The 27,419-nt window shown below is 38.2% G+C and overlaps 1 protein-coding gene across 1 annotated transcript; it reads right to left on the bottom strand.

Moving 5' to 3' along the window:
- Nucleotides 1-30: 30 nt before the first annotated feature.
- On the bottom strand, nt 31-25,914 carry MYOZ2 (myozenin 2). Its single transcript, XM_033133538.1, has 6 exons — nt 25,761-25,914; nt 25,139-25,227; nt 13,979-14,148; nt 10,133-10,262; nt 7,216-7,399; nt 31-459 (listed from the first exon to the last, which is right to left on the bottom strand). Exons 2-6 carry the CDS (start codon nt 25,212-25,214, stop codon nt 225-227), a joined length of 795 nt encoding a protein of 264 aa, XP_032989429.1. The 5' UTR covers nt 25,215-25,227; nt 25,761-25,914; the 3' UTR covers nt 31-224.
- Between the last annotated feature and the right edge of the window lie 1,505 nt (nt 25,915-27,419).

Below are 27,419 nucleotides of genomic sequence, written 5' to 3'. Positions count from 1 at the left end.
AATTATAAATAAAGACAAGTGAGTTAAAAGTTTTTAAAACAATATTTTCAGTTGTTTATTAGTATTTGATCTGAGATTGAAATTAAATGTCGTAAAAGGAAAATCGCTAGATTGCCATTAAGCTATTGCTAGTAAAGGAGAGTGTGAGTGGCTTTGCCAGTGAGTAGGATGATAAAACAGCAACACTTATGTTCAGAGGTTTTGTGGCACATACAGCTTTCTTTTCATAGGTCTTCCGATTCTGGTACCGTGGGATCCTCTGCAGGTTCAGTTGTTATCACTACAGGGATGTTGTCAGATACCCATCCCTTAGGAGCCCTATTAAAGGACCGTCTGCCACACAGAGGGTTGGTGAAGGCCATGAACCTGGAATCTGTTAGAAGTAGTAGCTCGAAATCTGGAACCTTGAATTTAACCATTTTTGATGCTTTTTCAAAACCTCCAAATGGGGTAGCAACTCTGTAGGGAGAGAAAAAAGAATAAATTCATTTTCAAATTTATTTGCTGGAAAATAGAAAGCAACTTAATTCATGATTTTCCAGGTATATTGTTACGCTCTATTCTTAGTGCGCTTCCCAGTTTTTGACGTCTGAGACAAGCATTTCTATTTAAGGGCTGTGCCTTTATGATAAAACATAATTGATAACAGTAGCGGTGTCAAGTCCCTTTGTATGTGCTCTTAGTTTGGGATTAAACTAACCTATTGCCTGTACCCTGAAATCATCCCAAAGTGTCTTGCCTTTGTGCCTTTGCCAGCCTTGTGTCTTTCCCCTGCTAAGGGATTTCCTCCCTGCCTTCACTCTACCTGTAAGTTCTAACATCCCGCCCATCTATTCCTTCCTTAGCCAAATTCCTGTAGCATTGATTGTCGTATGCAGTCATTCAGCGCTTAGGAGAGGGTACTTAAAGTGCCTTTAATCTCAGATATTAATCAAGAATGTCGATTACCACCCAGGTGCTTTATGAATTTTAAGCTGCAGAAAGCACAGTAATGGTGAAAGCTAGCAGTTATGGACTGCGTGCCATGCACTAGCCACGTTGTAAGCGCTTCTCAAACTGACTTGGTACAGGATTCACCTTGGGCCCTTGTTGAAGTGCAGATGCTAATTTAGTCAGTGTAGTATGTGTCCTGAGATTCTGCATTTCTAACCAGTTCCGGGGTGATGCCACAGCTGGTCTGTGGGTTGCACTTGGAGTACAAGGCTTTCCTGATTGTCGCATTAAATCCTCAACAACAACTTTGTGAGTTGCTTCTGTTAATATCCCTATGTAATACTTGAAACTGAGGCACAAATATGTTAAATGACTTGCCCACAATGACCCACCTATTAAGTTGTAGAACCAGGATTGAAACCCAGGCCAATAGGCTCAATGGAGGCCTGCTTTTCTAGCCACTACCCTATTCCACACCACGACGACGAGATAATTCTTAAGGGGTATCGGGCCTGCTGACATCATTTGCTAAGTAAAGCCATGTGTTTAGGAATGTCAGCCCATGTGGGCTGTGTCTAAATGTCAAGCCACGGTGCTGTCACATTCATGACGCAACTAGCTGATTCAATGTCCTACATTTTGTCGTTTGATTTAGTGAATTAAAATGTCTTTATGACTCAAATTGGATTCAGTCCATAAGTGAATCTTATTATTTTTGGATGTCCAAGATTTCCAAGACAATATTTTATCATTTTAGAAACTCACCATCGTATATAGTTTATTGGTTTGTTGACTCATTCGTGTATTCATGCGACAAATAAATTATTGCTTGTTATATCTAGATACTCTGTTATATGCTAGGAATTCAAAGATAGACTGTAGTAAGTCTTAACTTCTGTGAGCTCACAGAGAAGTAAAGAGAGAAACATGAGGAAAACAGTAGCACATTGTGGAGTAATATAGTTACTCTAAGGGAAGAACATCCTGGATGCAGAGGAGCTTGGGGTAAAAAGCACCAGTCTCCCTGGTCGGTCAGGAAACGTTTCTGAAACTCAGAGCCTGGGTTCAGCACCCGCTATGTATTTTGTAGGGCCCCGTGCAAAATGAAAACTCTGGGGCCCTTGTTAAAAATTGTTAAGAATTTCAAAACAGAAACAGCAGAGCATTGAGCCAAGCATGGCCCTTCTAGGTGTGGGGCCGTGCAATTGCACAGGCCATGCATCCACTCCCGGGAGTTTAAAAATACATGGTTATTCACTGGATACAAGAGGCTGCACTTGAACGTTTCTAGATTTAGGCTGAATTTGGTCAATGAATCTCGTGTTTATGAATTCCATAAATGAATTTTACTCATTTTTGTTTTTTCTGAATTAAAGAAGAAATGTTCCTCTGCCACTGAAATCCACTGTTTGGGTTTGGCACTTAGCACACTCCTTCTTCCCTTTTCCTCCAGTTCTGTGCTGTTTTTCTTCCTCCCAGTTTGCAGGTCAGTTTCTTCTCTTGTAAAGGAAAACATTCCCTTCCGGTCCATCACCCATCTCCTACCTCCTACCACTGATCCAGCAAAAGGTTGCTGTTTGAAAAACAGAGTTTTCTTTTCTTTGGCACCATTGAGCCTATATCCTGTTTGTTTGAATTTTTATTGCCCTCTGCACACGAAGTAAAGAAAGTCCATTAAGAGATGTTAAGCATTCAAAGTGAAATATTTCAGACCTCTGAAAATAGGTTCAAGTTTTAGTTAAAGTTAGTGAAGCATAAATTTTCACTAAAAGATTTGGAATAGTCTACTAAAAGATAACCGTGTATCCCTGTAACTCCCATAACACAAATTCTTCAAACAAAGGTCTGACTTCAAATGATTTTTACACTTTGGCTACGCTATAGTGAATGATAAGCCTGTTCCACTCAGATGAATAGTTATTGGTGCTTTTTTGTTTTATTTTTGATTGGTAATGAGATTGCATTTGTACAAATTAATAGTGCTGGACATATAATACACCCATAATAATTACTGATTGTTCTATAAGGTAGAGAATAACATAAAATGATTGTATAGAACTTAAAGTAGTCTAGTAACTACCCAATGTATGTAACATATTTAAAGGTACTTTAATCTCATAATCATAGAATTTTGCAGATGAGGAAATTCATACACGGAGAGGATCAATGACATAGTCTCATAGCTTTTTGAAGGAGAACTGGAAACCTTGCTTCTAGTGTAATTTCTTCCCTCATGTGTTGCGTGGGTTTACTATATAGTATTATTTGAATATAGTGTAATATTTACATATACTCAAAAGGAGAACAGGAATACAAAGTTGTATTAACTGTGTGGGCCATTTTGAAATCATGGTTAGACTTGGGAGCCAGTTCTCATCCAGTCATTATCCCCGATGGATCTCACTTTAAATGCTTCAGTAACAGCATCTAGTTATTACGTGTAATGATGAGGAGCCACCAAGTAATATTATTTTACTCATTGCAAAGGACTATGGGAATATTTGGACACTATTTCTCTCTCTCTCTCTCTTTCTCTGTTGCTCTCATTTGTTTTTGCAAAAAACTGAAAAGAATAGATATATTAAAGTCTTAATATAATGTTGAATTATTTAAGAAAGAGAAGGAAAAATGGTACTACATCGCATTTTAGAAATGTGTATATATAATAGTTGTGTGAGGAATTAAATTTCTGGTCAAATTATTTTCTCATAACCTTGAGTTGTTTGATAAAATAAAATCCTGTTTAAATAATCTACAGCAGATATTATTATTTAAAGGTACTTTAATCTTACAATCATAGAATTTTACAGATGAGGAAATTAATCAAGGAGAGGTCCAGTAACATAGTCACTGAAGATATTAACCCAATTGTACCTGGAAATTATTTTAACCTCTTTTTTCTTTTCTTTGAATTGCTGGAACATGTTCTGGACTGATTCAAAGAATGGTTTTTGTCACAATTTATAAAGATACAGATACCTATTGAGATTATTTTGCCTATGTGATTATTTTTGAAATAAATTTATTGAAGTGTAAGATACATTTTAAAAAGTGTACAAATCATAAGGTAAAACTTGAATATTATTTATCTTCTAATTATTTGTTGCTGGTATATAAAAATATCATTGATTTGTATACTGACCTTGCACTTGGTGATCTTACTAAATTTTCTTACTAATTCTCATTACTAACCTGTAGCTTCCTGTGGACAGAATCGTGTCATTTATAAATAAGGACAGTTTTATTTTTCTTTCCTATACTGACACCCTTTGTTTATTATTTTTGTTTCATTATCTAGCAGGGGTCAACAAATATCATCTTTGTCTGAAAATGTGCATTAAGTTTTTTATTTTACCTTTCACCTTTAAAGAACATTTTCACTGGATATAGAATTATAGACTGGTGGTTATTTATTTTGTCATTTTAAAGGTGTTATTCCCTTGTCTCCTGTAATTCTAGTTGGGAAATCACCTGTCTTATTTTTACTCTTTTAAGATAATGTGTCTTTTTTTCCCCGAGCATTAAGATGTTTTTACTGTCTTTGGTTTTCAGCAGCTTTACACTAGGCTGACATTGCATTAACCCTTCCTGGCTGGGGTAGTACTTCTGGAACTGAGGCTTGATGGCTTTTGCCGATTTGGGAAAATTCTTGGCCATTAACTCTTCAGATATTGCTCTGCCTTATTCTATCTCTTATTCCCTGCTGAGACTAATCACACACATCAGTTGGCATTTTGATTATTGTTCCAAGTGTGTCTTCAGCTCTTTCCCTGCATTTTTGAGTCCTTTTTATCCCCTATGCTCCAGTTTGAACACTGTCTGCATCAGTGTATAAACCCTCTCTTGAGCTGTGCTTAATCTGCCATGCAAGCTGTTTAATTTTTAAAAACATTCCTATTATTAAATATAACGAAAGTACAGAAAACCTCATAACAATGTACAATAGCTGTTCTAGAGTAAGCAACCTTGTAACCACCGCACATGCTAAGTTACCTCGGGAGCACGAAACGTGGCCCTATCCAGTTGTTAACAACGCTCTGCTGCCGGCACAGCTGCCAATATTTTGACTTTCACGTTAATATAAACTTATTATGTACATATAGATAGATATCGATACCTTATCTATCTATCTATCTATCATCTATATATATAAATATATTAACTTCCTTTATGTGTTAATAACCCAAATGCACATCTCTTCAATACTGGGGTTCGGTTCTGCCTGTTTGGTCCCAAATGCTGAGTTTAAACCTCTAAATTCCCCTTAAGTTCAGGATCGTCGCCCGTCAGTCCCTACTTCCTTGATAGTTTTTCAGTCATTTTTTAAAACAATTTTTATAATAACATTTTTTAAAACAATTTTTACATAACTAGCTTTTCTAGCTATTTTTGTGAAGTTGTTCTGATATAAACTAGTCTGTCAGAGCTGGAAATGGATTTTCTATTTCCTATCCGTGTGACTCTATATAGTCTCCTTCACTTAGCAAGCATGTAAGCCGAAGCTATGATTACACCTTATTGCCGTGCAGTAGGCTTCTAGAATAACGCATGCAACAGACGAGGCCGCAGACTTTGTGTAGCCAGGTGCACGTACTTAAGGGCAAAGGATCTGCAAGTTACCTGTCTGGGATTGTCAAAGTGTCAAATCATGTTTGCTTCACCTGTTAATGTAGTTTACCAATAATGAAGAATCTAAGAATAGACTGTAATGTTGATTAACATTAAGCTCTTAAGTTTTTGTTTCTATATTGATGTATATATAAAAACGAATAAAATTTTGTCAAGTGAAGGAAAAGAGTTAACAAGTTAAGGTCTCTCTCTCTCTCTCTCTCTCTCTCTCTCTCTCTCACACACACACACACACACACACTCACACAATGTGTATATATTACATCTCAGAAGCCTTGCTTTAGCAGAGGGCACTACATTCCCTAATTTTATGGTACTGCGCTCACTGAGAAAGTGGTCATTTGGTCCCTGACTATCAGTAGACATCTCTTTATAACCAAGCAGATACACCTGCTGTTTGTAGACCTGGACCCAAGCTGCTGAGAAGCGGTAGTGCCCCCCCCCCCCAGGGCACAGCGGGGATCCTATGGCATCTCTAAAGCACTGCTCTCAAAGACAAACCTCAAGTAACCCATTATCTTCCATTTCCCCTGGTGTTCTACTTTCCAGAAATTTCTACACTCTCACTTCAGAAAAAACGTACGCGTATATCATTGATCAGACTAGGCCTCCAGCCTCCTTTCTCTGCCACTGTTCATTCCCTCCTTGAATCCCATGGCACATGTTTGTGCAATGGACATGTGCGGGAAGAGATGCAGCACTAGTAGGTGTGGTACTTACTAGTAGGTGTATTACTAATTACTACTACTAATAATAGATGTAATGCTAAACTACGATTTTAGTGGTGTGTGAAAACTAAAATTTTAATTATCCATAGTTTAAAAAGTACGGAACATGATCACTATTTAAATGCACATTTTGTGGTATTCTTTTATAAACCAACAATTTATTTTTTAATTTATTAATTTTTACATGAATAGCCATTAAGCAGCCTAAACACTGGGTCTGCTTTTTTGTGGGTGTCAGACAGCATATTGGAGCTACTGTACTCTAAAATGAAAATCATTTAATTAAAGAATGGATTATGAGACTATTAAAAATATATCTAAACTCTCCATGGACATTATTAAAAATGGATAACGGAAAAATAAATGTCGATTGAATAAACTGAAAAGCAGATATTTGGCATTATTTCTGGTAGCATAAGTTTTGGTTTATACATAGGCTGGAGTCTTGGGCCATAAATCCCTAAATTACCTTTAATCTGGCTTAAAAACATATAATTGGAACCTGGAATTACACTTACTAAACTTAATAGCACTAATTCTCATAGTGCTAGTATATGTGAATTAATTCTGAAATTCTTGAACAGCATTGTCATTGGAGGCAACACGCAAACTAATACCAATCTTTGAATGAGGTATCATTATTAAAATAACATTTTTTTAAATGTGGGAGGTAATGTTGATGTTATAATGGTGATTGCTGAATCATTTTCTTCATTTTTTATACCAAAAAGGACTAAGTTTGGCATATTAGTAATATTGCAAAAAGTGAGCCTTTGCCTAAGCTTAGGGGTATCCCATGTTGATATTTTGAGTCTATTCTTAAAAGAAGACCAATCTTTTCTATCAGAGGACTTCGTTCTCCGTACCATGATATAAAAGCTGTGGTTTTACATGCCAGCAGTGTCCCCCAGGATACCTGAATTACCTGTTAAAGCTTCTGTAATCGGGCAGTTCTGCCTTTCCTTCAGGCTTGAAAAGTTTAGGGTATAAAGCCTCTAAAAGCTGGGGATCACTGCCGATGGCCTGTTCCCAGGGTGACTGGTAGTACTTAGGGACAGCTGTGGTGTTGAATCTTTCAGGAGGAATTTCCTTCAGGGGCCCAGAATATCCTTTGGAAAAATATAGCAAGAATAAGTAAACATAGAGTGCCTGAGAATTAGGAAACTCCACCTAACATTTAACCATGTTTCATTTTCATGCAGGATAAATTTATGAAGAATGCATCCTTTTTATGATCTCTCAGACAAGAGTAGTCTGAGAGTGGTAGACATTTTTAAGCCCTTTTCAAAAGAAACCACTTATTTAATTTTACCAAATCATGCACTTATTTCTTCCTGGACTATCTTAGTTAGTATATATTTGTTCAATGAAACTATTCAAGTTTTAAAAATTGTGCCCCTTCCATTAATTTACACTAGGCTTTAGATATCACAATGAATGCATTAATTTAAAAATATGTATTGAGTGTTGTGTCTGGGCCCTGGGGAAACAGCAGTGACGACAAACTGTCCCTCATCTTGGAGCTGATTTGTTCGAGATAATTGGGATCTTGTCTGTCTTCAGAGCTGAGTGATCTGGAAACTGCTTAAGCTTCAAAATGGTGGAGTGTTTGTTTCCACCACTTCTTACTTACTGTTCAGTCCCTCCTTGAATCCCATGACACATGTTGTTTGTGCAATGGACGTATGCATCCCATGTTTACTTCATTCCTGAAGAACTTTTCTGCTTCTGCTCTCAACTCCTCAATTTATTGTTCTCAAAAGAGCTAGAAATTTTCTAAGCGTCATTTAAAAATCATGCACATTCCTGGCATGAACTGGAAACCACTGTCACACGCATCGAGTGACTGCTCCGCCCTCTGCCTCACCACCACCTGATCGCGTCTTTCCTGTAATTCTCTCCTCCACCGCGTCACACCCTTCACCACACCGACATTTAGGTTCCCCGCGCTCTTTCTCATCTGGAAAATATTTTGTTTTCTTCTGTCAAACCATGTCTATCCTTTCTTTACACTGAAATGTTTATCTCCTTCAAAGTCTTAACTAATCCACTTCAAGGCAGTTCTTTGTTTGCCTTCATTTATCTTCTGATTGTCTCCACTATCTAATAGGAGTCTGTCTCTTTTAGTAGGTTTCTGTTCTCTGCTTGCCTTTCAAATGCTGCTGTCACTCAAAGCTCTTTCCTTATGCTGTACATTCTGCCTAATTAAAGCCATGAATAGAAAATTCCATTTCTATTCATGGCTTTAATTGTGACCTACATATTGATGGTTCCAAGTTTCGTTTTTTGATCTCCAGGCCCTTCTATGCCACCACCTACCATATTTGTCCCAGTGAATATCCTCCTGGCACACATTATAGCCTGTCCACACCCACGTACGGCCATTTTCTAATACATCACTCTTCTCTTCCTGTATCGGTCATCTTAGCAAATGTTGTCACTCCACCCTCAGATGTTCAAGACAGAAGACTATCCTAAACGCTCCTCGTTCCCACAAGTATTACCAACTGTACTTTTTGCAGATTTCAAAAATAATACCTCTCAGACTTTGTTTCTGAACCACCTTGGGTACCTATTTAAATGGTTAATAATAGACTTTTCCTTCCAGAAATCTTGCTTCAGTAAGTCTCATCTATGGCTTACAAATCCTATACAAGTGATTTGCAAAGAAAATATCGGGATGCCTTGCTCTAGAAAATTCCCTCTGTTCTCTTTATTTCCATTATAACAGCCGTGTTTGGGGCCTCTCCTGTCTCTTGCTGGGTTTTCACAACAACCTTCGTGCTAACCCTTTAGCTCTCAGCTCCTCCCCCGGGCACCCTCTACACTGCTGCTGAGTGACCTTCCCGTGGGGAAGCGTGCATGTCCCTCACTTCCTTTACTCATACGGTAGTGCTATGATGGCTCCTCAGGACAAAACTCTAAACTCCTCGGCATGACACGCATGTCCCTACCAACCGGCCCAGCCTCACCTCCTGACATTCTCCTCTCACGTTTCCTGCTCCAGAACTGTAGAGCTACTTGAGGTTGGTTGTGTCCCGTACGCCTCCTACTTGTCCCATTGGTTTCCTGCAATCCTTGTCGCCTGTTAGTTCCTATTGCAAGTCTTAGCTTGAGGATACCTCTTCTGTGTAGCCCTTCCTGTCTCCTCCAGGGAAGTAGAGGAGCCTTTCCTGGGTGTAATCTGCATGACTCCATTGTCATCACTACCACGGCTTATTTCCTGTTGCTTTCCTAGAGTTGATCAGAGGTCAGCCATATAGAAATGGGAAATTTTTAAATTTTATATTTTTAAAAATTCCTTGAAATCCCACTACCCTAACAGTTATTTTATTATTGTGTATTTTTTCCATTTGTCTTCACCTATAATGATCACATACCTGTACATTTGGTACCAGACCTGGATTTAATTCTTGATCCGTCAATTTTGACTTATAGCCATTTGTAACCTCAGCTTCTTAATTTGCAAAATGAGGATTGTAATAAATATGTCATGGACTTATTGTAAAATTAAGGAAGACAAAATATATAGTTTCATAAATCGTACAGCCCTATACAAACAGAATTTCAATATAATTGCAAATGACTTAATTTTTAATATAACTGGTGATTGACAACAAATACAATGGGCCGTCTGAAAGAATATAAGACCGCTGTGAATGTTTTGCATGACTCCTGTACGTCTAAATCTTAACATTGATCTTGAACTTACCCACACAATAGATATACTGTGAGACAAGATGTATCACTTAGATACCATTTACTGAAGGATCCAAAAGACATGAGTCATATATTTCAGTGCACAGCAATTTTAGTATTCTCTTTGTAAGGCGATGGCTTACCTGGTGCAATGTTTTCTGGATTTGGGGGACTCCGTGGATCCGGGGTGTTGGGAGGAGTAAACGGGGCTTGCTGTGAACCACCTTCCAAGTGGCTTCCGTCCATTTTCCCATTCTGCATGGCAAGGTTGTGCTGCATTTGATCAAAAGTACACTCTGCTGAAAACTCAAAAATATGAGACACACAAATAGGAACTATCATATGTGCAAGCCTGCATTTGTGTGTTTAGAATTTAAATACAATGCTGTTTCGTTGTTTCATGCAGCCTCAGTAATTTATGTGGTCATTGGTTGTGCTATTGAACTTTTTCTAAGTTCCTGAATGTGTCCCTGAATGGAATTTCACTGAAACTTACAAATCATTCTTTCTACATTAATTTAGGAATTGCAATACTGGTCATCTATCTGTATAGACTTTTTCTTGGGAATTAATGATGAGCAGGAAGACCAATTCTTCGTAACTAGTAGTTGATTATCAAGAGCTACCTCCAGCATGAAGTATACAAACAAAGCCTTATCATAGGATGAGCCTGAAATTGTCGAGTTCTATCATGTGTGATTCCCTTCAGGGAAAGTTAAAAAGACAAATGAAAATGTGTTTTGCTTTACGTCAGTTAAGTTGATTCTAAGTAAAATAAAACTAGAGCAGATTATATCTTACAGGTTATAAATGTATAAATTATAAACCCATGTATAATGCATTTTACATGCGTTCTGTTGAAATAGCAATAGAAATAAGAGGGTTTTTAAAAAGTCTGTTCTATAATTTGTGCCAAATACACAGTGAAACTTATTTTTGGACAAAATAAATATATAGTCAGAATCCCAGTGTATTTAGTTTGGTCTTATTTCAGAATTACATTTTATAGTATACTTTCCCTTTTCTCAGTATTTAAAATTTCTATATATTTCAAAATGCACATAGTTACTAAATACGTATGTAGTCTTACCGTATGTAGTCTTAACTATACATTGTGGATTATTTTGCTTACCATCCTTTTGTAGTGGTTAATAGAGGATTTTAATTATCATGAATCATTCTTCTGTTTTATTTTCCCTTGAATGCTTATTTTCTTCATTTCCTTTTTTCCATTTCATGTAAGAAGTTGAACTAGAGCTTCAGTACTGGCTGGTGTAGCAAGCAGTATACCTTCATTTCTTTTTAAGAATGTACATTTCCTATTGTTATTGTTTATGTCAGAGCCAGTTTGTGTGGCTTGAAATTGCCAGTTTCTGGGAAGTAAAGCAAGCCCAAAGCTGCGCTTATTTTTTCTGTTTTCAAAATGATACTTAGTATTTGAGCAAACAGCATTGATTACCAGGGAGTTGGTTTATATTTTCATCTAATGATGTCCTACACATTGTTATAAAGTAAGAAATATATAAATATAAGTTAAATAATTATTTCAACACCATCTACAGCTCAAGGGAAGCAGTAAAAGGAAAAGCTCTTTTCAGAAACTTTAGTCAATAAATTAGATTAATGTGATATAAATCATATAAGGATGATTCAAGAATGAGATTATAAGTAACTAGTTGTTCTCTTTTAATGTTATTTTGTCTCCATCACTAGACAAAACCTGTATTTATTTAACTTTGAGTTTCCAGCATACTATCTAGAACATAGTAGGTATTCACTGAATATTTGCCAAATGTGTAAATAAATGAATGGAAATAGACCTGAACCTAATATTATTTTTAAAATTCCTGTCATATTAACAATGCTTACTCCAGTTTGCAGTCTGGTACCTTGATAAAGCAAATGTATCATCATATAATATGGCTCAGTCTCTTCCTCTCTTAGAATTAAGACCAGAAAATATAGATCATTAAAGCCAGAAGGCACCTTAGAGAACATTTGAGCCCATTTACCTGTTTTATAAATGAGAAAACAGGTCCTGGAAGGCATAGCAACTTACAAATTAACTTAAAATCACATGACTCGTGGGAGAGCAGGACCAAACCCTGGTCTCCTGTTTCCAGGCTGGTGTTTCCTTTGATTCCACCGTGATAGGTGTTGGTGTCAAAAGCTCCAGAATGTTGAGAGCTGGGTGTCAGCCATCTTTATTATGTATGGTATGGCTCAAGTCAGGTCAGAAGCTTCCTTCAATACCACTGTCCTGGTTTCTAAGGAAGAGAGAGACTTCAGGCCATGTTATGTGATTCAAATACATCTGGCTTCATGGCACCCATTGCTATTGTTTATCACTCTGAGTTATTTATCGGCATTTGTTTATTTCAATATGCCTATATTGGACTATTTTATTTGCTTACTGCCCAGTTTTCTAGGGATACTGAAAAATTATCAAGACATATTTTTATACATTGTATGTATAACCGAAACGTTTAACCACAGGTGTATAAGGTCAATAATTTGAAATACTAGTGACGAGAGAATATATTGTGTTCATAAGGATATTTTTAACCTTGTTGTACCTTCCTCCAAGAACTGTAGTTAAAGCAGTATTTTTAGAGACATAAATGTAAGTTATGAAAACTGGCGTTATTCATTTTTTCAGATGCCTCGAACTGTAGATGACTTTTCAAAGAATTCCCTTAAGCCATCTTATTTTTCACTCTTTAAAGCTGTTGCTTTGTTGTCGTTATTGAAAGAATATGATTATATAATCAGACTCGTCAGCTGAGACAGGGATTATTTTAGGCTCATGCTGTATTAGCTGCAGATTTTTTCTGATAAGAGGATACCGGGCATAATTATAGGGTAACGTAGCATCACGTTTATCCATGACTTCAAGTGAAAAATCATGTCTCATAAATGTAAAGACTGTAGTTGAAAAAATACTATTTAATTTAAGATGTCCTCTCAACATTTTCTATTAACTAGAAACATAACAAAGAAGATAGAAATTTGGGGAGTTAATAAAATTTTAGTGTCTGTGTGTCTGGATATTGGTCCTATAAGGTGGTTAATTATGGTAAAAGATCCCAATGACATCAGCCTCTTTGCCTTAGTGAGTTGTCCATTCGAAACAACTTATTAGTGATGTCAGCTGGGAAGTTTTTACGTTTAAATTCATAAGTAAACTTACAGACTTTTCATAGCTACAGGAAGAAGCTCTTAGTAAATAAAATGTATTTGTTGTAGTCTCCACCATCACTTCAAATTCAGAATCAATGCGATATTCCTTTTTGATTCTCTACGCCTGGTATTTTAGTTTTAAAGCCATTTCATCAGAGCTAGTTTTCCTACTATGAATGTCTTCCTCTACAACCTCTCTAAATGACAGTTTAAATGAATATAGCATTAAAGTAATATACAAGATATAATTTAGTTAATTAATTGGTTTGTTTGGTTTATTAGCTTTCAGTTGAGGAAACCTTTTGTCCAAAGAGTTTTGTCCACATTGGTTTTGTGATTAACAGGCAGCAGACTTCCCTACACAATGAGGAATTTATGCTTTGAGAGGAGATCAGGTGTGTCTAGTTCCTAGGCACGTTTCAGTGGCAAGATGTGTTCAGCCAATAAAATGCTTAAACTTACTCTGTGGAACGCTGTGTGCTTTGGAAGTGTTTCCATCCCAAACATTTAACTAGTGGTGATAAGACCATGTTAACTTTCCGTACCACCAATCTCTCTCCCTCCTCTTAGCAGGACAGACCAGTTCTTCATGGCCAAATCTACAAGCTTACAATGTCCCTATTGAACTAAAAAGATACTCAGTCATACATAGTATTTACCCACCTAAACGATTCATTGTCATGAAAAAACATGTCTAACAGGATCAACAGAAAGAAAACACATAGAACGCTTGTTTGGAAATCTAGAAACACATACATGTAGAAATGCTGCCCATTTATTTGGATACCACATGATCAAGTTATACCTACGTTTATTTGTGCTCTCGATTCATACTGGAAATTTTCAAATGTGTATTTGTCAGATCTTCGCTGTCGCATCTTAAAGAGCCGGGCACCACGGTTACTGAGATGCGATAGCTCTTCCAACATGATGTCTCTGGGGACGCTGACCTTTTTGCCCAGATCCATGCCATCTACATCTGGAAAAAGACACTCATGTACATCGGAACCCCAAGGTAAGCATTTTCATTGCTTTTCTAAATTGCATAATTTATTGCCTGCTACATGCTACATGTGGGAACCGAGATGTAGCCTCTTTACACAGACTGCCTTGGGTTGAATCCTAGCTCCGCTACTTTCTGATCATAAGATATGATACTTATTTTTTCTAAATGTCAATGTCTTCATCTCTAATATGGGGCTTATAGTAATAAAACCACCACATAGGGTTGATATGAGGATTAAATAAAATGCTTCATATAAAGCATTTAGCAGGGTATTTGGCACGCTGAAAAAGCATGAGTGAAAAGGAAGCTGTCGTTACCAGTAGACTTTCGTCTCTCTATACTTAGTGAGATTTTAAACAGCACTGCTTACAGTTCTTTTAATAAGCTCTGTTCTGCCCCCCGCATTTTTATGTACCACTTTGAGCTGTCTCTATTACTAGAATGCCTGCCCTTCCACCCGTGCCACCCTGTTCCCCTCCCTCTGTCAAAATGCTATTCATTCTGCATCCAGCATGAAGGAGCCTTGCGTGAATTAGGCAGGTGGCATGTCTCGAAGGAACAGATCCTTCCCGATCCAGCATCAGTGCCATTTCTGTGAATCCCTTCTCTCAAATCTGTATTCATAACTACCCATGCCTTCTCGGTATTCCCATTGCATTGAATCACAATTACTTGATTCTGTGTTACGTATTTTATGGTTTGAATTTTCTTTATAATTTAGCCTCATGTCCCCCCTGCCTTAAACATAGTGATATTTAGTAAAGAAACATTATTTTCCATTCTCAGTACTAAAGTACTTTTCTAAAATCCAAAAGAGATGAAACTCCTCCACTTGCTCCTTTAACCAGGAATATGTTTCTGTGTATGCCACCAAGTAGTTTTGCCACCATGGACTACTGCTGAATGCATAGGAAGGGAAATTGGGGCACTAGTGAAATAATTATTCCGATTGATTGGAACATTATTTGACGATGTGATAAATTTACCCTAATAATTAGCCTTTTGGAGGTATTTAGGGATAAAACAACAGCATTACTCATTAATATTTATTCCCATTTTGCTTTGAAAAAAATCAGTTTCTTTAATACTTTGATGTTACCTGGAGAGGAGATCCACTAATTATAAAAACTGTAGTATCAAGGCATCTGCTTCCAGGGAGAGAGAGTAGATATACTTTTCCCTATACCGCAACTATGTACAACTGAAAATCAGGGACATTATGTATGAAACAAACATAAGAAGACTGAAAGAAAACTCAGCAAGATACGGCCCTCAGGACCCAAGGAACAACATGGTGGTGAATTCTCTGGGTTTTCTTTTAGCCTCATTTATACCAGACTTGGAGCTTAAGATGCTAGCAACCCAGAAATACCAACAGGTGCGGACAAAAACAAAAACAAACAAACAAAAAAAGCTCCAACCACAGACTGTGCTTTCATCCAAAACACCAGGAAAGGAGCAGTCTAGCAAAACAGATAACTTTTACACAGTAGACATTCCACTTTAGCCACGTACCACAGGAAAAAATTTGGCTCCACCCATGTCAACAAAGTCCCACCTTATATATGTATATAAAAGAAATATTTAAGACAGTTCTGTTATAAATGGGAAGATAAAGGAACATGAGATAGGTAAGGTTTCTATACCTTGCCTGAACTGATAAAATAATATCATTGGACTTTGATAAGTTATGCATACATATTGTAATACTTACTGCAACTACTAACAGCTGTGCAAATACATTTGAAAACACTATAGATAAATAAAAATGGAATTCTAAAAAGCATTCAAATAATCCCATAGGAAGTAGGAAAAAGAAAACAAAGGGAAAACAGACAACAAACAGAAAACAAAAAATAAACTGTAGACTTAATCTCTAATACATCAATAATTACATTAAATATAAATGCTCTAAGTACAACAATCAAAGAACAGAAACTAGCAGATTGGATTAAAAAACATGAGCCAACTATATGCTGCCTATGAGAAACACACTTCAAATGTAACAATATAAGCAGGTTGAAAGTAACAGGATGGAAAAAGATATATCAAGCAAATATTAATCAACGGAAAGCATAGTCATATCTGATATTAATATCAGATCAATTGGACTCCATATAAAGGAAAATTACCAGTAACACAGAAGGCCACTATATAATGATTAAAGTGTCAATCTGTGAAGTAGACCTAGAAATCCTAAATGTATATACCTAAAAACAGAGCTAAAAATGGAGCAAAAACTGGTAGAATGAACAGAAGAAATAGGCAAATCCACAGTTATAGTCGGAGACTTTAACATCCGTCTCTCAACAGTGATAGAACAACAGACAGAAAATCAGCAAGGATATAGAAGAACAATGCCATCAACCAGAAGGATCTCATTTATAGAACATTTATAGAGTACTCTGCAACACAGAATGCACACTCTTTTCAAGTGTCCATGGACCACACACCAAGATAGACCATATCTTGGGCCATAAAATGTACCTCAATGGATTTTAAGAAGATTGAAATTATGCAGAGTATGATCTCTAGTCACAGAGGATTCACACTAGAAGTCAGTAACAGAAAGATAACAGGAAAATCTCCCAACGTTTGGAAACTAAACAGCACACTTCTAAATAATCCACAGGTCAAAGAAGTCTTAAGGGAAATAAAAAGTTCATTGAGCTGAATGAAAATGAAAATAGAGCATATCAGAATTTATGGCACCCCGTTAATGCAGTGTGAGAGGAACCTTCATAACACTGAATGCATATGTGAAAAAAGAGGAAGAGTCTGAAACCAATGATCAGCTTCTACCTCAAAAACCTAGAAAAAGAAGAGCCAAATAAACCCAAAGCAAGCAGAGTAAGGAAATAATAAAGATAAGAGCAGGAATTAATAACAGAAAAGCAATAGAGAAATTCAGTTAAATATGAAGTTGGTTTTTGAAAAGATCAATAAAATCGAGACATCTCCAGCTACTCTGACAGACAAAAATATAGAAGAAACCAATTACAAATTACCAATATCAGGAACAAAACAGAGGTTGTCGCTACAGACACTGCAGAGAGCAAATGGATAACAGAACTCTGCAAACAACTCTACACATAAATTTGAAAACTTAGAAAAAAATTGACCCATTCCTTGAAAAGCACAAAGTACCACTTTTTACCCAATATGAAGCAGAGAAGCTAATTAATCCTATAACTATAAAGCAATTGAATCTGTAATTTTAAAATGTCTCAAAAAAGAAATCTTTAGAGCTAGATGATTTCACTGGAGAATTCTGCCAAACATTTAAGATAGAATTAACACCGATGCTACGTAATCTCTGCCTGAAAATAAAAGAAGAGGGAATACTTCCCAATCCATTACTAAGCTAATACTACCCTGATACCAGAACCAAACAAGAACAACACAAGAAAAGGAAGATACAGTCCAATATTCCCCATGCACATAGAAGCAAAAATCCTTAACAAAATATTCATTAGTAGAATTTAGCAATATAGAAGAAGAATTCTACACCATGAACAAGTGGGATTTATCCAGGGATACAAGGCTGGTTCAACATTCACAAGTCAGTTGATGTAATCTACCATATTAACAGGCTTAAGAAGGAAAACCACATGACCATACCTTTGGGATTTTGCAAAATATTGTTAAATAAATCCAAAAGTTGATACCAAAAGCACAGTCCACTAAAGGAAAATCTGATACATTGGACTTCATCAAAATTAAAAAGCTTGGCTTTAAGAAAGACTCTGTTAAAAAGATAAAAAGAGAGGCTACAAACTGGCAAACAGTATTTGCCAAACACATATTTGACAGTGGCCCAGAATGTGTAAAGAATTCTCAAAACACCAGTAAAAAAAACCCAAAAAATCAGACAATCCAATTAGAGCATGGGCAAAAGACATGAAGAGACATTTCACCAAAGAAAATGGCAGATAAGCATATGAAAAGACATTCGAGATCATTCATTAGGCAATGCAAATTACAACTGCAATGAGATGCCACTGTACTTATCAGAATGGCTCAAGTGAGAAATCCTGACAGCATCTTATGTTGGGGAGGGTGTGGAGAAACAGGACCACTCATCTGTTGCTGTTGGGATGTAAACGGTACAGTCACTTTGGAAAATACTTGCGTAGGTTCTGTAAAAAGCCGAACATAGAACTACCAGCAATACTGGGCATCTCTCCCAGTGAAATGAAAACTCAGGTTCACACCTCAATGCAAACATTCATAGCAGCTTTATTCTTAGTAGCAATAAGAGAAAAACAGAAACAACCCAAATGTACTTCAGTAGATAAATGGTTAAAAACACTGGTGTGTCCATCCCCTGACACTCAGCAATAAAAAATTGAAACATGCAACACCTAGATACATCTGCAGAGAATGACACTGAGTGAAAAAAAGAGCTAATCCCCAAAGGTTATATATACTGTATGATTCCATTTATATAGCATTTTTGAAATGAAAAGAAAAAAAAAAAAAAATATATATATATATATATATATATATATATATAGAGAGAGAGAGAGAGAGAGAGAGACATGGGGGTGCGGGGGTGCAGATTAGGAGCTGGCAGGCGTCTCCTAACCGCCTCAGTACCAGTGCTCTGGCTGGGATGTAGTCTCGTTTTGCAAGACATTATCATTGGGGGAAATGGGAGAAAGGGACATAGGATAGCTCTGCATTGTTTCTTACGATTGCGCGTGAAACTACAATGATCTGAAAACAAAAAGTTTAAATAAGAGCTGCCAAGCCATGAAACGATAGGAATGATCTTTAGATGTATATTGATGAGTGAAAGATGCCGGTCGGTAAAGGCTACACACTCACAGGAGTCGGATGGTATATTCTCAGGACTTCTGGGAACCAGTAATTAAACTCAGTGAACACAACCATTACTAACATTAAATTAAATTAACTTAATAATTAGGTAAGTTACATTAAAAACAAAAGAAATGCTCAAAACATATCACTTTCTAAATTTGTATTACTTTTTGCTATTACCTGTGCTCTTTTTAAAATACCGTGATTTTTATCTAACGTATGTGTGGTGGAAACACTATATAATGTGTCACCGCGCATCTCTTCCCAACTGTGCACGCAACGCCTCCTGGACGGTAGCTTGACACTGGCCGTGGCGGAAGTATTCATGCCACAGAAATTGGCAAACTTTACAAACTAAGGCATTTCCCCCCCAAGAACCCATAGTTAAATATTTACTAGCGTACTACTTAGACACAGGCATTTGTGAAGTCATTATATTTTGCACAAACAACATAAGACATGGGCTAATTCTTCAAGGTTTTCTTCCCTTTCCTTCCAATAGTTAAATTTATGATGTAACCGGAGCAGGCGTTCCAGACCATTTGCGAGGTGGGGAATCTAATGTATGAAAACTCGCATTACTCAAACTTTCAGAGTGAAGAATGCTGTCAACTGAGCGCGTGGAACCCCAGTTCAGCTGTTCCCTGCCCTTATTGCAAACCCCCGTGCAGGGTCTTAACCGTGTGTTTCATCTGGATGCCTGATAAGTGATACAACTTATTCAGGATATGTGTCCTTGGCCTGTGGATTAGAAGGTTGTCTTTGTGGCATTAGATCATCTATTGAAAATACTAGTGTTAGGCATACTTTCCTATTGATGTCATTTATAGGGATCCATGATTTTCCATTTATTCTTTAAAGATTTTATGAAACTTCATCTGTTTTGCTACTATTTCAAGGAAATCAATGATTATCTTTAAATAAATATTTAATTATAAAAAGATATCGGCATACAACTTTAGGACCTTGACTATAATCAAATTATTTCCACCAAAGAAACACAATTTTTAATCTACTAGAAGTATCAGGTAATTGTTACCAATATTTTTTCTCAGTAGTGTCCTCAAATGCACAATACTTTGGTAGTTAAATTAAGATTTAAAATCTTACACTAAAAAGTTCAAATATTTTGATTTTTGAGTATACTTTTCTTCCAGTTTTCATACTGTGGAGGAATGTTGCTCTGACTACTAGAAACCAAATGGAAAATCAAATTTTATTGGGAGAACTTCAGTGATCGTTGAAAATGTGCCCAGTTCCTTTTTCAAACCTTATTTCAATCTGTGGTCTTATGAGCAGACACTGGGCCTAAATTGCTCCAAAAGGAAACATTTATTTTTGTTTGTTTGTTTGTTTGTTTTAACATTTATTTCATAGTTAACATTCTGATACTAAGTCGACAAAGATTTATGTATGCACAGGTAGTTCTGTATTTTTAATTTGAAATTTTGATCCTGCTGAAATTACATGTTTAGTTAGATCAGTGAATCCAATTCACAGTTTGTAAAAAAAAAAAAAAAACCCACTTATAAATAACTGTAGTAAGACAGAGGATCTTTTAAAACTGTTTCTCCGTGATTTTCTGGCAGCTGTGATTCTGGTGGAATGAGCAACAGTACTGCAGGGGGGGTTACGGAAACCGACTTGCTTTGGCTGGTCCTATGGGTTTGCTCAGGAGCCTGGGGAGTCGCCTGCCTGCACAGGCCTCTCTTGCCTGTCTCGGGACCGTTGGCCCACGTGGCTTGAATAATGGTCAGTAAAATACACGTTGTTGCATAATGCAACATATGATATAAAAGGCAACAGTCCACCCTGTGATTTTGAAGGATGCCTGGAAAGACTACAATTGATAAACAAGTTTAATGATTTTCTGTACATTAGAAAGCTGATATAGAAACCCATGTGGGATGTTTTTATTTTCCTATCTCATACCTCTTTGCCTCGATTTGAGTTTTAAGACTATTTTATAAAGTTTCCAAAAATTTACTGTGAATTAAAATGTCATTTAAACTGTATAAATCTATAAACTTTTCAGAAATGAGATTACCAATGTATTGAATTACACAAACAGAATGATCTAGTACTGTTTGCAGGATGTACGTCTAGAGCATATGAGAGTGAAAAAGATAACAAAAACACTAGTGATGGGGTGGGACGGCTGGCGTAAAACACTGCACTTCCCGCTTTGGTGTAAACTGAATTTAGCCTTGTTCTCGCCTGCTGCTTTTCTGGAGGGTCCACTAGAGGTTTAGCAAGCTATGGCTTGCTCAGAAAACCTGTGAATTCACAGGATATCTCTAAACCCCAATTTCCAAAATAAAACGTGCCTTTTCTGAGGGTTATGAGACTGCTAATGTGAAATTTTAACCCAAAGCAAGCTAACAGACTTGTACACTAAAGCATAAGGTTAAGTTAGTTTTCTGCCGCACACGTTTTCTGTGGGACCTGTGGTCCATAAACCCTCACCGGTGGCCTCATTGTGATATTGACGACTTGATTAATGACAGTCGAAGATAAGCTTACGCAGGAAAAGTAGAAGGGGTCTTCACATAATCTATCATCTGGAATTGGAGAATTTGCGCTCTGCTTTTCAAAGAGCCCACACAACTTAAGTCAGTGTTATCGTTGCCTTTGTTATTGGTGCAGAAACTCAGATACACGGATGTTTGACTTCAGCACATAGTGCAGGAAATTAGAGTCTCGGAATTTGAGAATTAGGTGTATGAGCAAATCCAACCTCCTCATTTTCAGATGAGGAATCTGGTGTCTGGTCTGGACCCCAGGGCTCCTGGTACCATATCAACAACAGCACCCCATTTAAATCTGGGCTTCCTGTTTTCACAAAGCTAAACTCTTCCTGGAATCACAAAAAACAATCTGCCCAGTCCTCTTCTGTGTGCTGGGTAAAGCTGTTCACCAGTCATGGGGAGGGAGGGGGAACCCACAAAAACAAAAACAAAACATACAAACAAAAAGCCCTCGCAAAGCCCAGGTGAGGAAACTGAAGGGTGACCCGAGCAGCCGGACGGCACTGTGGTCTTCCCTGTTCCTGGAGCTCCTGTAAGCTGTCAGCGGCACCTGTCCCTGAGATTAGGGACCTCATGTTCCCAGGTCTTCTCAGGGGTGTTTGTCCCTTCCCCACTATTTCTGGACAGGTGCCACTTCTTCTAGAGTCTCTCCTTCCGTCCTATTCACCTTCTCTTTCACCGTATTCTCCCTATCTTTTTATCCTTCCCTGTCTCTCTCTCCTTCTGCATTCCTCTCTCAAATGACTTACTGAGTGAGAGAGGAAGATGATTGACACTGGAGACATTACAGATTCGGGTAAACAGCACAGGGCCGGTGGGCACAGAACTATTGGAAGCCACCTTTCCTTGCCCCCACAGCTGATGCATGCACAGGTAATGGCCAAATATTTTGGTGTTTTCGTCTGGCTTTCCGAATAGCACTAGTTAGATGGTAGCAAGGTGGCTGTGATACTTCTGTGTGAAGCATGAGATGTCGTGTCATCAGTAACACAGGACACCGAGCACCATCAGCTCGCGGCTTCTGTAGTGAGTGGATCGGGGCGTGATGACAGGGGGCCGGTCCGAAAGAGCGCAGCCCTCGCGCTTGGTCCTCATTCTTGTTGGGAGTGCGCTGTAGCCGCTTCTGGCGCACAACTGACACCAAGCATGATGGGTCCACACTGAGTAACAGCTTGGGTGTAGGTAGGGGCTGGGAACTACCTACATTTTTTCTCATTCTATCCAGTTCTGTGCATTTTGGTCTATACGGGTAGGATTTTTCAGTGATTCTTTGAGGCATTTCTTCTTCAGATGGGATGAGTGCGGTGATATAAAACTCTCCTTTTCCGATTCTTATCTTTTCCTACTGATTGCTCTCAAAGGTTCACCGAGCTATAGTCTCTCTCCCACAATAAGAACTGGACTGAACTTCCGTCCCATGTTTAGAAGACAGCTCATTTAGCAGTCTCATTGTCACAGTCCATTCTCCTCCAGGCTAAATGTTTTTGAAAAGTGATCTAAGAGATAAATGAGTTATCGTACTGCAAAAAAGAAAAATCCTGATGCCTGAGAGGAGAAGGGGGTGGGAGAAGGGCTTTCAAAGCATTCTTCTCTGGTGCATTTTTAATAAAGGATAATCCAGTCCAAATTTGCTAGATTGAGTCTTATAATTAAGTTTGAAAGAGTTGCATGCTTTATCTGAAATCACCCAGATTGTGACTGCTCTGAAGTGCAGCAAGTTTGAAGGATTATGCCCAAAAAGGCTACTCTACAGTGCAGGTCTCATTTCTGCACCCTTAGAAAAAAACGAGAGTCCCCTAGCTCCAGGTCTCGACACAGCACATCTTATCTGGGCAGTACAGGTCCCTCTAAGATGTCAGAGGGCATACAAGATGGAATCGTTTCCGCTGGGCCATAAAGTGCTGGAGCTGTTTTATCTGAGAGGAGTGAAAACAGGGTCTGTGATGACCCCTGTTAGCTGGCATACTGGAGCTGCAAATACACACAGAGCGTGGGACTTCACTTAGGGGGCTGCAAATCTGCCCGGGACGTGGGAGGGCGGGAGGCCCTCAGGCAGACTCCATGTGGCCAGGGAGGAGTGGGGAGGGCTTTTCCCCTCATCTTGAGGTATGATTGTATTTTTTTTCTTTATATTTCATAAACATAAAAGAAAGAAAAAGATACTCTTATCCTTGTAGTTCCCTGTCCGGACCAACAGAGTAGAATCCAACGCATGATTTAAACTGGGGATTCATTAAATGGATCAATTGATTTATGATTAGGATGCAGTAAAAAAATGATCACATCTCAAGTTTTAAGGTGAATAATTTAGTCTCAAACTCAAGGGATCATCAGAGAAACTATAAAAACAATGTCAAGTAAACTATGTGAAGCAGGAAGTACAAAGAAACCTAAACATTTTAAAGAAGCTTGTATTTTGGAACTTTGGATGTATTTCAGTTCTGGAATCTGATTCAGAATTATTCTCTCTTTATTCCAAGCTAGTTTGACATCATATCAAAACATGGGAACTGAGTTCAGTGCAGCATGCTGATTTCATGCTGCAGAAAATAGAAAACAAAACTTAGGCAGGACGCTTTAGATATGACTGCACTCATGGCAGCATTTAAAACAGTCTTCGATTTGTTCTATTCCACTGTCTTTAGGGAAGGTGACGTGTGAAAACCATACGCCACCCTGTCCCCAACTGCCTCCACCAGATCTCACACCTCAGTCTCAGTCACATGAGAGGTGACATTGCTTGTCAACGGAGGGCAAATGTGGAGGCATCCTGAAAACTCCACAGAGGTATCTGGGATGGCTCAGGTCAGCCCTTACGAGGATCTGATAGTCGGCTCACTGGCTTTTAAAAGCGATGCTATCCTTTGCTCATGAACAAAGTCGAACTTCCTTTATAACAATCAAAATGCAGTGTATAAAGCATTGCTTTGTAGAGTTATTTGCAAAAACTTAAAGAGAAGGAGAGAGTGAAATATCATCTTGCATTTAATTTATATTAAATTTGTCTTGAATCATATGCTTTGAGACTACAAGAACTTTATATTTTCCTAGAAATTATAAATAAAAGTAGATTTCTACACAAAAGTACCTTGATAAATGAATCACCAAATATGAAAACTAATTTCAGAGTTAAAGAAATTCACAATGAATATGAATCCCAAATTAACAACTTTTGTAAAAAAAAAAAAAAAAATGATAGAGCATACTTTGAATGATTTCCGTACTATAAGGTGAAACAAATCAAGACATATCATGTGGGGTGAACAATGAAGACAAATATGAGACCTACCCAAAAATAAAATAAATAAAAAAGAAGACTTGAGTGACCTAACTTCCAATGTGGAAGACAAGACAAGCAGAATGTACATCAGCTGTCAGCCTGCTTCATTCCTTTAGAGCAGTTGTTCATCTGAAAATAGCTTCTAAATGAGAAAGGATGACTACAAAAGGATTAGTTACCACAGGCGTTGGTACACCCCCTGCAGCTCCAGGTTTGTTATGACAAAATAGCAAGGATGGAAAGGAAGTGAGCTATAGCCTGATAAATGACAGCGGGAAGGGTGGGTGTTAGTACCCAGCTGCGTTAGTGCTCGGAGGGTTTTTATCGATACCATTTCCATGGATTTCCTTCATGATGGCTGACGCTTGCTCTTTTCTCTTCTTCACCATGGTACTATGTGATAGCATGGTTTTCTGTTCCCTGTAAGAAATAAACATTGAAGCAATGTGAAGAACTCATCTGGGGTGTTTTACAATCGAGCTTATGAAAGACAGCATCTTTGCTCTTTATGAAGGTTTTGTTACCGCTTTCTGCCGAAAGGCTTTAATATGCATTCCTAGTGTGGTGACAGAACCTGTTACTCATGGCAGGCAGTGTCACCGTGAGCAGAGTTGCGGGCCCAGTCTTATCTAGACACTGGTGCAGTGATCATCAGGCAGTGAGAAACAGTGACAGAGCTGGCCTCCTTCCCCTCCCCCGTCTTTGCCAGCTTGATTTAATCTCACTGTTTCCTTACTGGCCTTCATTTGTACCAGCATCACAGTACATCAGTTCCAGCAAACTGTAAGAATGAAGAAAGGACAGCAGATTAAACCAGAACTCTCTCGTGGTGGCCTTTTAAAGTTGGCATGAACAGCTTCCCTTTAAAGCAAAGAATGCCCATTTATGAGTCACAACTCTGAACCTCCTTGGACAACTGACTACTAAAACATTTTAGGGAATAGTGTACTGACCTTGCTCTTAGACTGCTTTCCAGCAGGATGGATCCCAGTTTGTGGAGGAAAGACTGGAGATGGAGTATGGGTGGCGCTTGGGCCCGATGGGTTTTATCCTTGAGCCTGGGACGGCATGGTCCCCAGCTCCGACTCCAACTGGGGACTGAGCCTTTCTGAAGAGACTGGCATCCAGCTGACATCAACTGACTATATATAGCACCAAATACTTCAGCTACTCATATCTTGCTGGCGAGAGAGAGGAGTAGAGAAAGATTAGGTCCTCCATTGTGTTTCTAGTTTGGGAGATGGTTGAATGAACATACAGAAAGTTTTTATCGAGTACCTCCTGTTTGAAGAGATAGTAGCCAGAAGGAATTTTAAAAACATTTTAAGACATAGCTGTTATGCTACATCTTCACTGAGGTGGCAAGAGATACACATGTGAATTAGAACAGAATGGTAGATCATTAACAATTAAAATGAACGTGTGGACGACAGTATCTATGGGATTTCAAGAAGAAAGAAAGTGTTGAGGGTGGACCAGTAGAGCCATCCCTGGAGCAGGAGTGAGAACTTACGCTAGGCTCTGAAAAATAGGTAATATTCACATAGTGAAGAAGGGCAGTATTTTGAAATGTTTGAAATGAAGCTACCTGAGTAAAAGCTTGGACCCTTGCCTGGGTCACGCCTTTTGAAGCAGCCTACAGAGAACTGTGCCTACAAAGTTGACCCACCTCTGCCAGCTCTGGAGTCAGGGTTCCTATCTGGGAGAAGGACAGGAGGAGAGGTTTGAGCGGTCAGCCATGTCGGCCTCCTCGCGGGTCCTGAGCACAGAAGCACGCTCCCATTTCTGGGCTTTTGCGTTCACGATTTCCCTCTTCTGGAACGTGTTCTCGCCCACCCACCCGGTGCTCTGTCTCATGTATGCAGAAATCCACTCAGCTGTTCCTTGTGGAGTCTTCCCCAATCATCCTGTCTAAAACATCGCATGGCGCCACTCTCTAGCTCCTTACTCTGCTTCATGTTTCTTTATGTTTTTGTATTAGTTAAGATTAAAGTCAAATGGAAGTGACAGAAAAACCAAAAAAAAACAAAACAAAAAACCCAAAAACCCATAACAAACCCAGAAATTTTAAAAAGATGGAAGTTAGTTTTTCTGCCACACAAGCTTAGTCCAGAGGTAAATAATCCAGGATCGATGTGATTGACATGACATCAAGGGACTCAGTCACCCTCTAACTTTTTGTTCTATTATTCCTAAAATGCAGACCCCTTGGGCCTAAATGGCTCCTTCTGCTCCGGTCAACATGTTCATATTTCAGTCAATAGGAAAAAAAATGGAATGAGAAAGGCACACTGTCTCTCCTTCAGACTCTGTCTTAATATTGCTCAGACCTCTTTTGCTTATATCCCTTTGGCCAGAACTTAGTCAAATAGCCATACGTAGCTCAGGAGAGGTTGGGAAACATCAGTTTTATACTGCGTGGCCATGTGCCCAGCTGAAATTCAGAGGTTAACTTACTGACAATGGAGATGAATAGTCACTGGGTGACAGCTCTCAGTTTTTGCCACAAGAACATGTCAACATCATTTTATCCATCCATCCATCCATCCATCCATCCATCTAGCCATCTGGTATCGGTTTTTCCTACTAAAATATGAACTCCATAAGGGCTT

This window comes from Rhinolophus ferrumequinum, chromosome 18, assembly GCF_004115265.2.
Source record: "Rhinolophus ferrumequinum isolate MPI-CBG mRhiFer1 chromosome 18, mRhiFer1_v1.p, whole genome shotgun sequence".
NCBI lineage: Eukaryota > Metazoa > Chordata > Mammalia > Chiroptera > Rhinolophidae > Rhinolophus > Rhinolophus ferrumequinum.
Note: the sequence above shows the minus strand (reverse complement) of the source record. Positions and strands in the feature narration are given on the sequence as shown.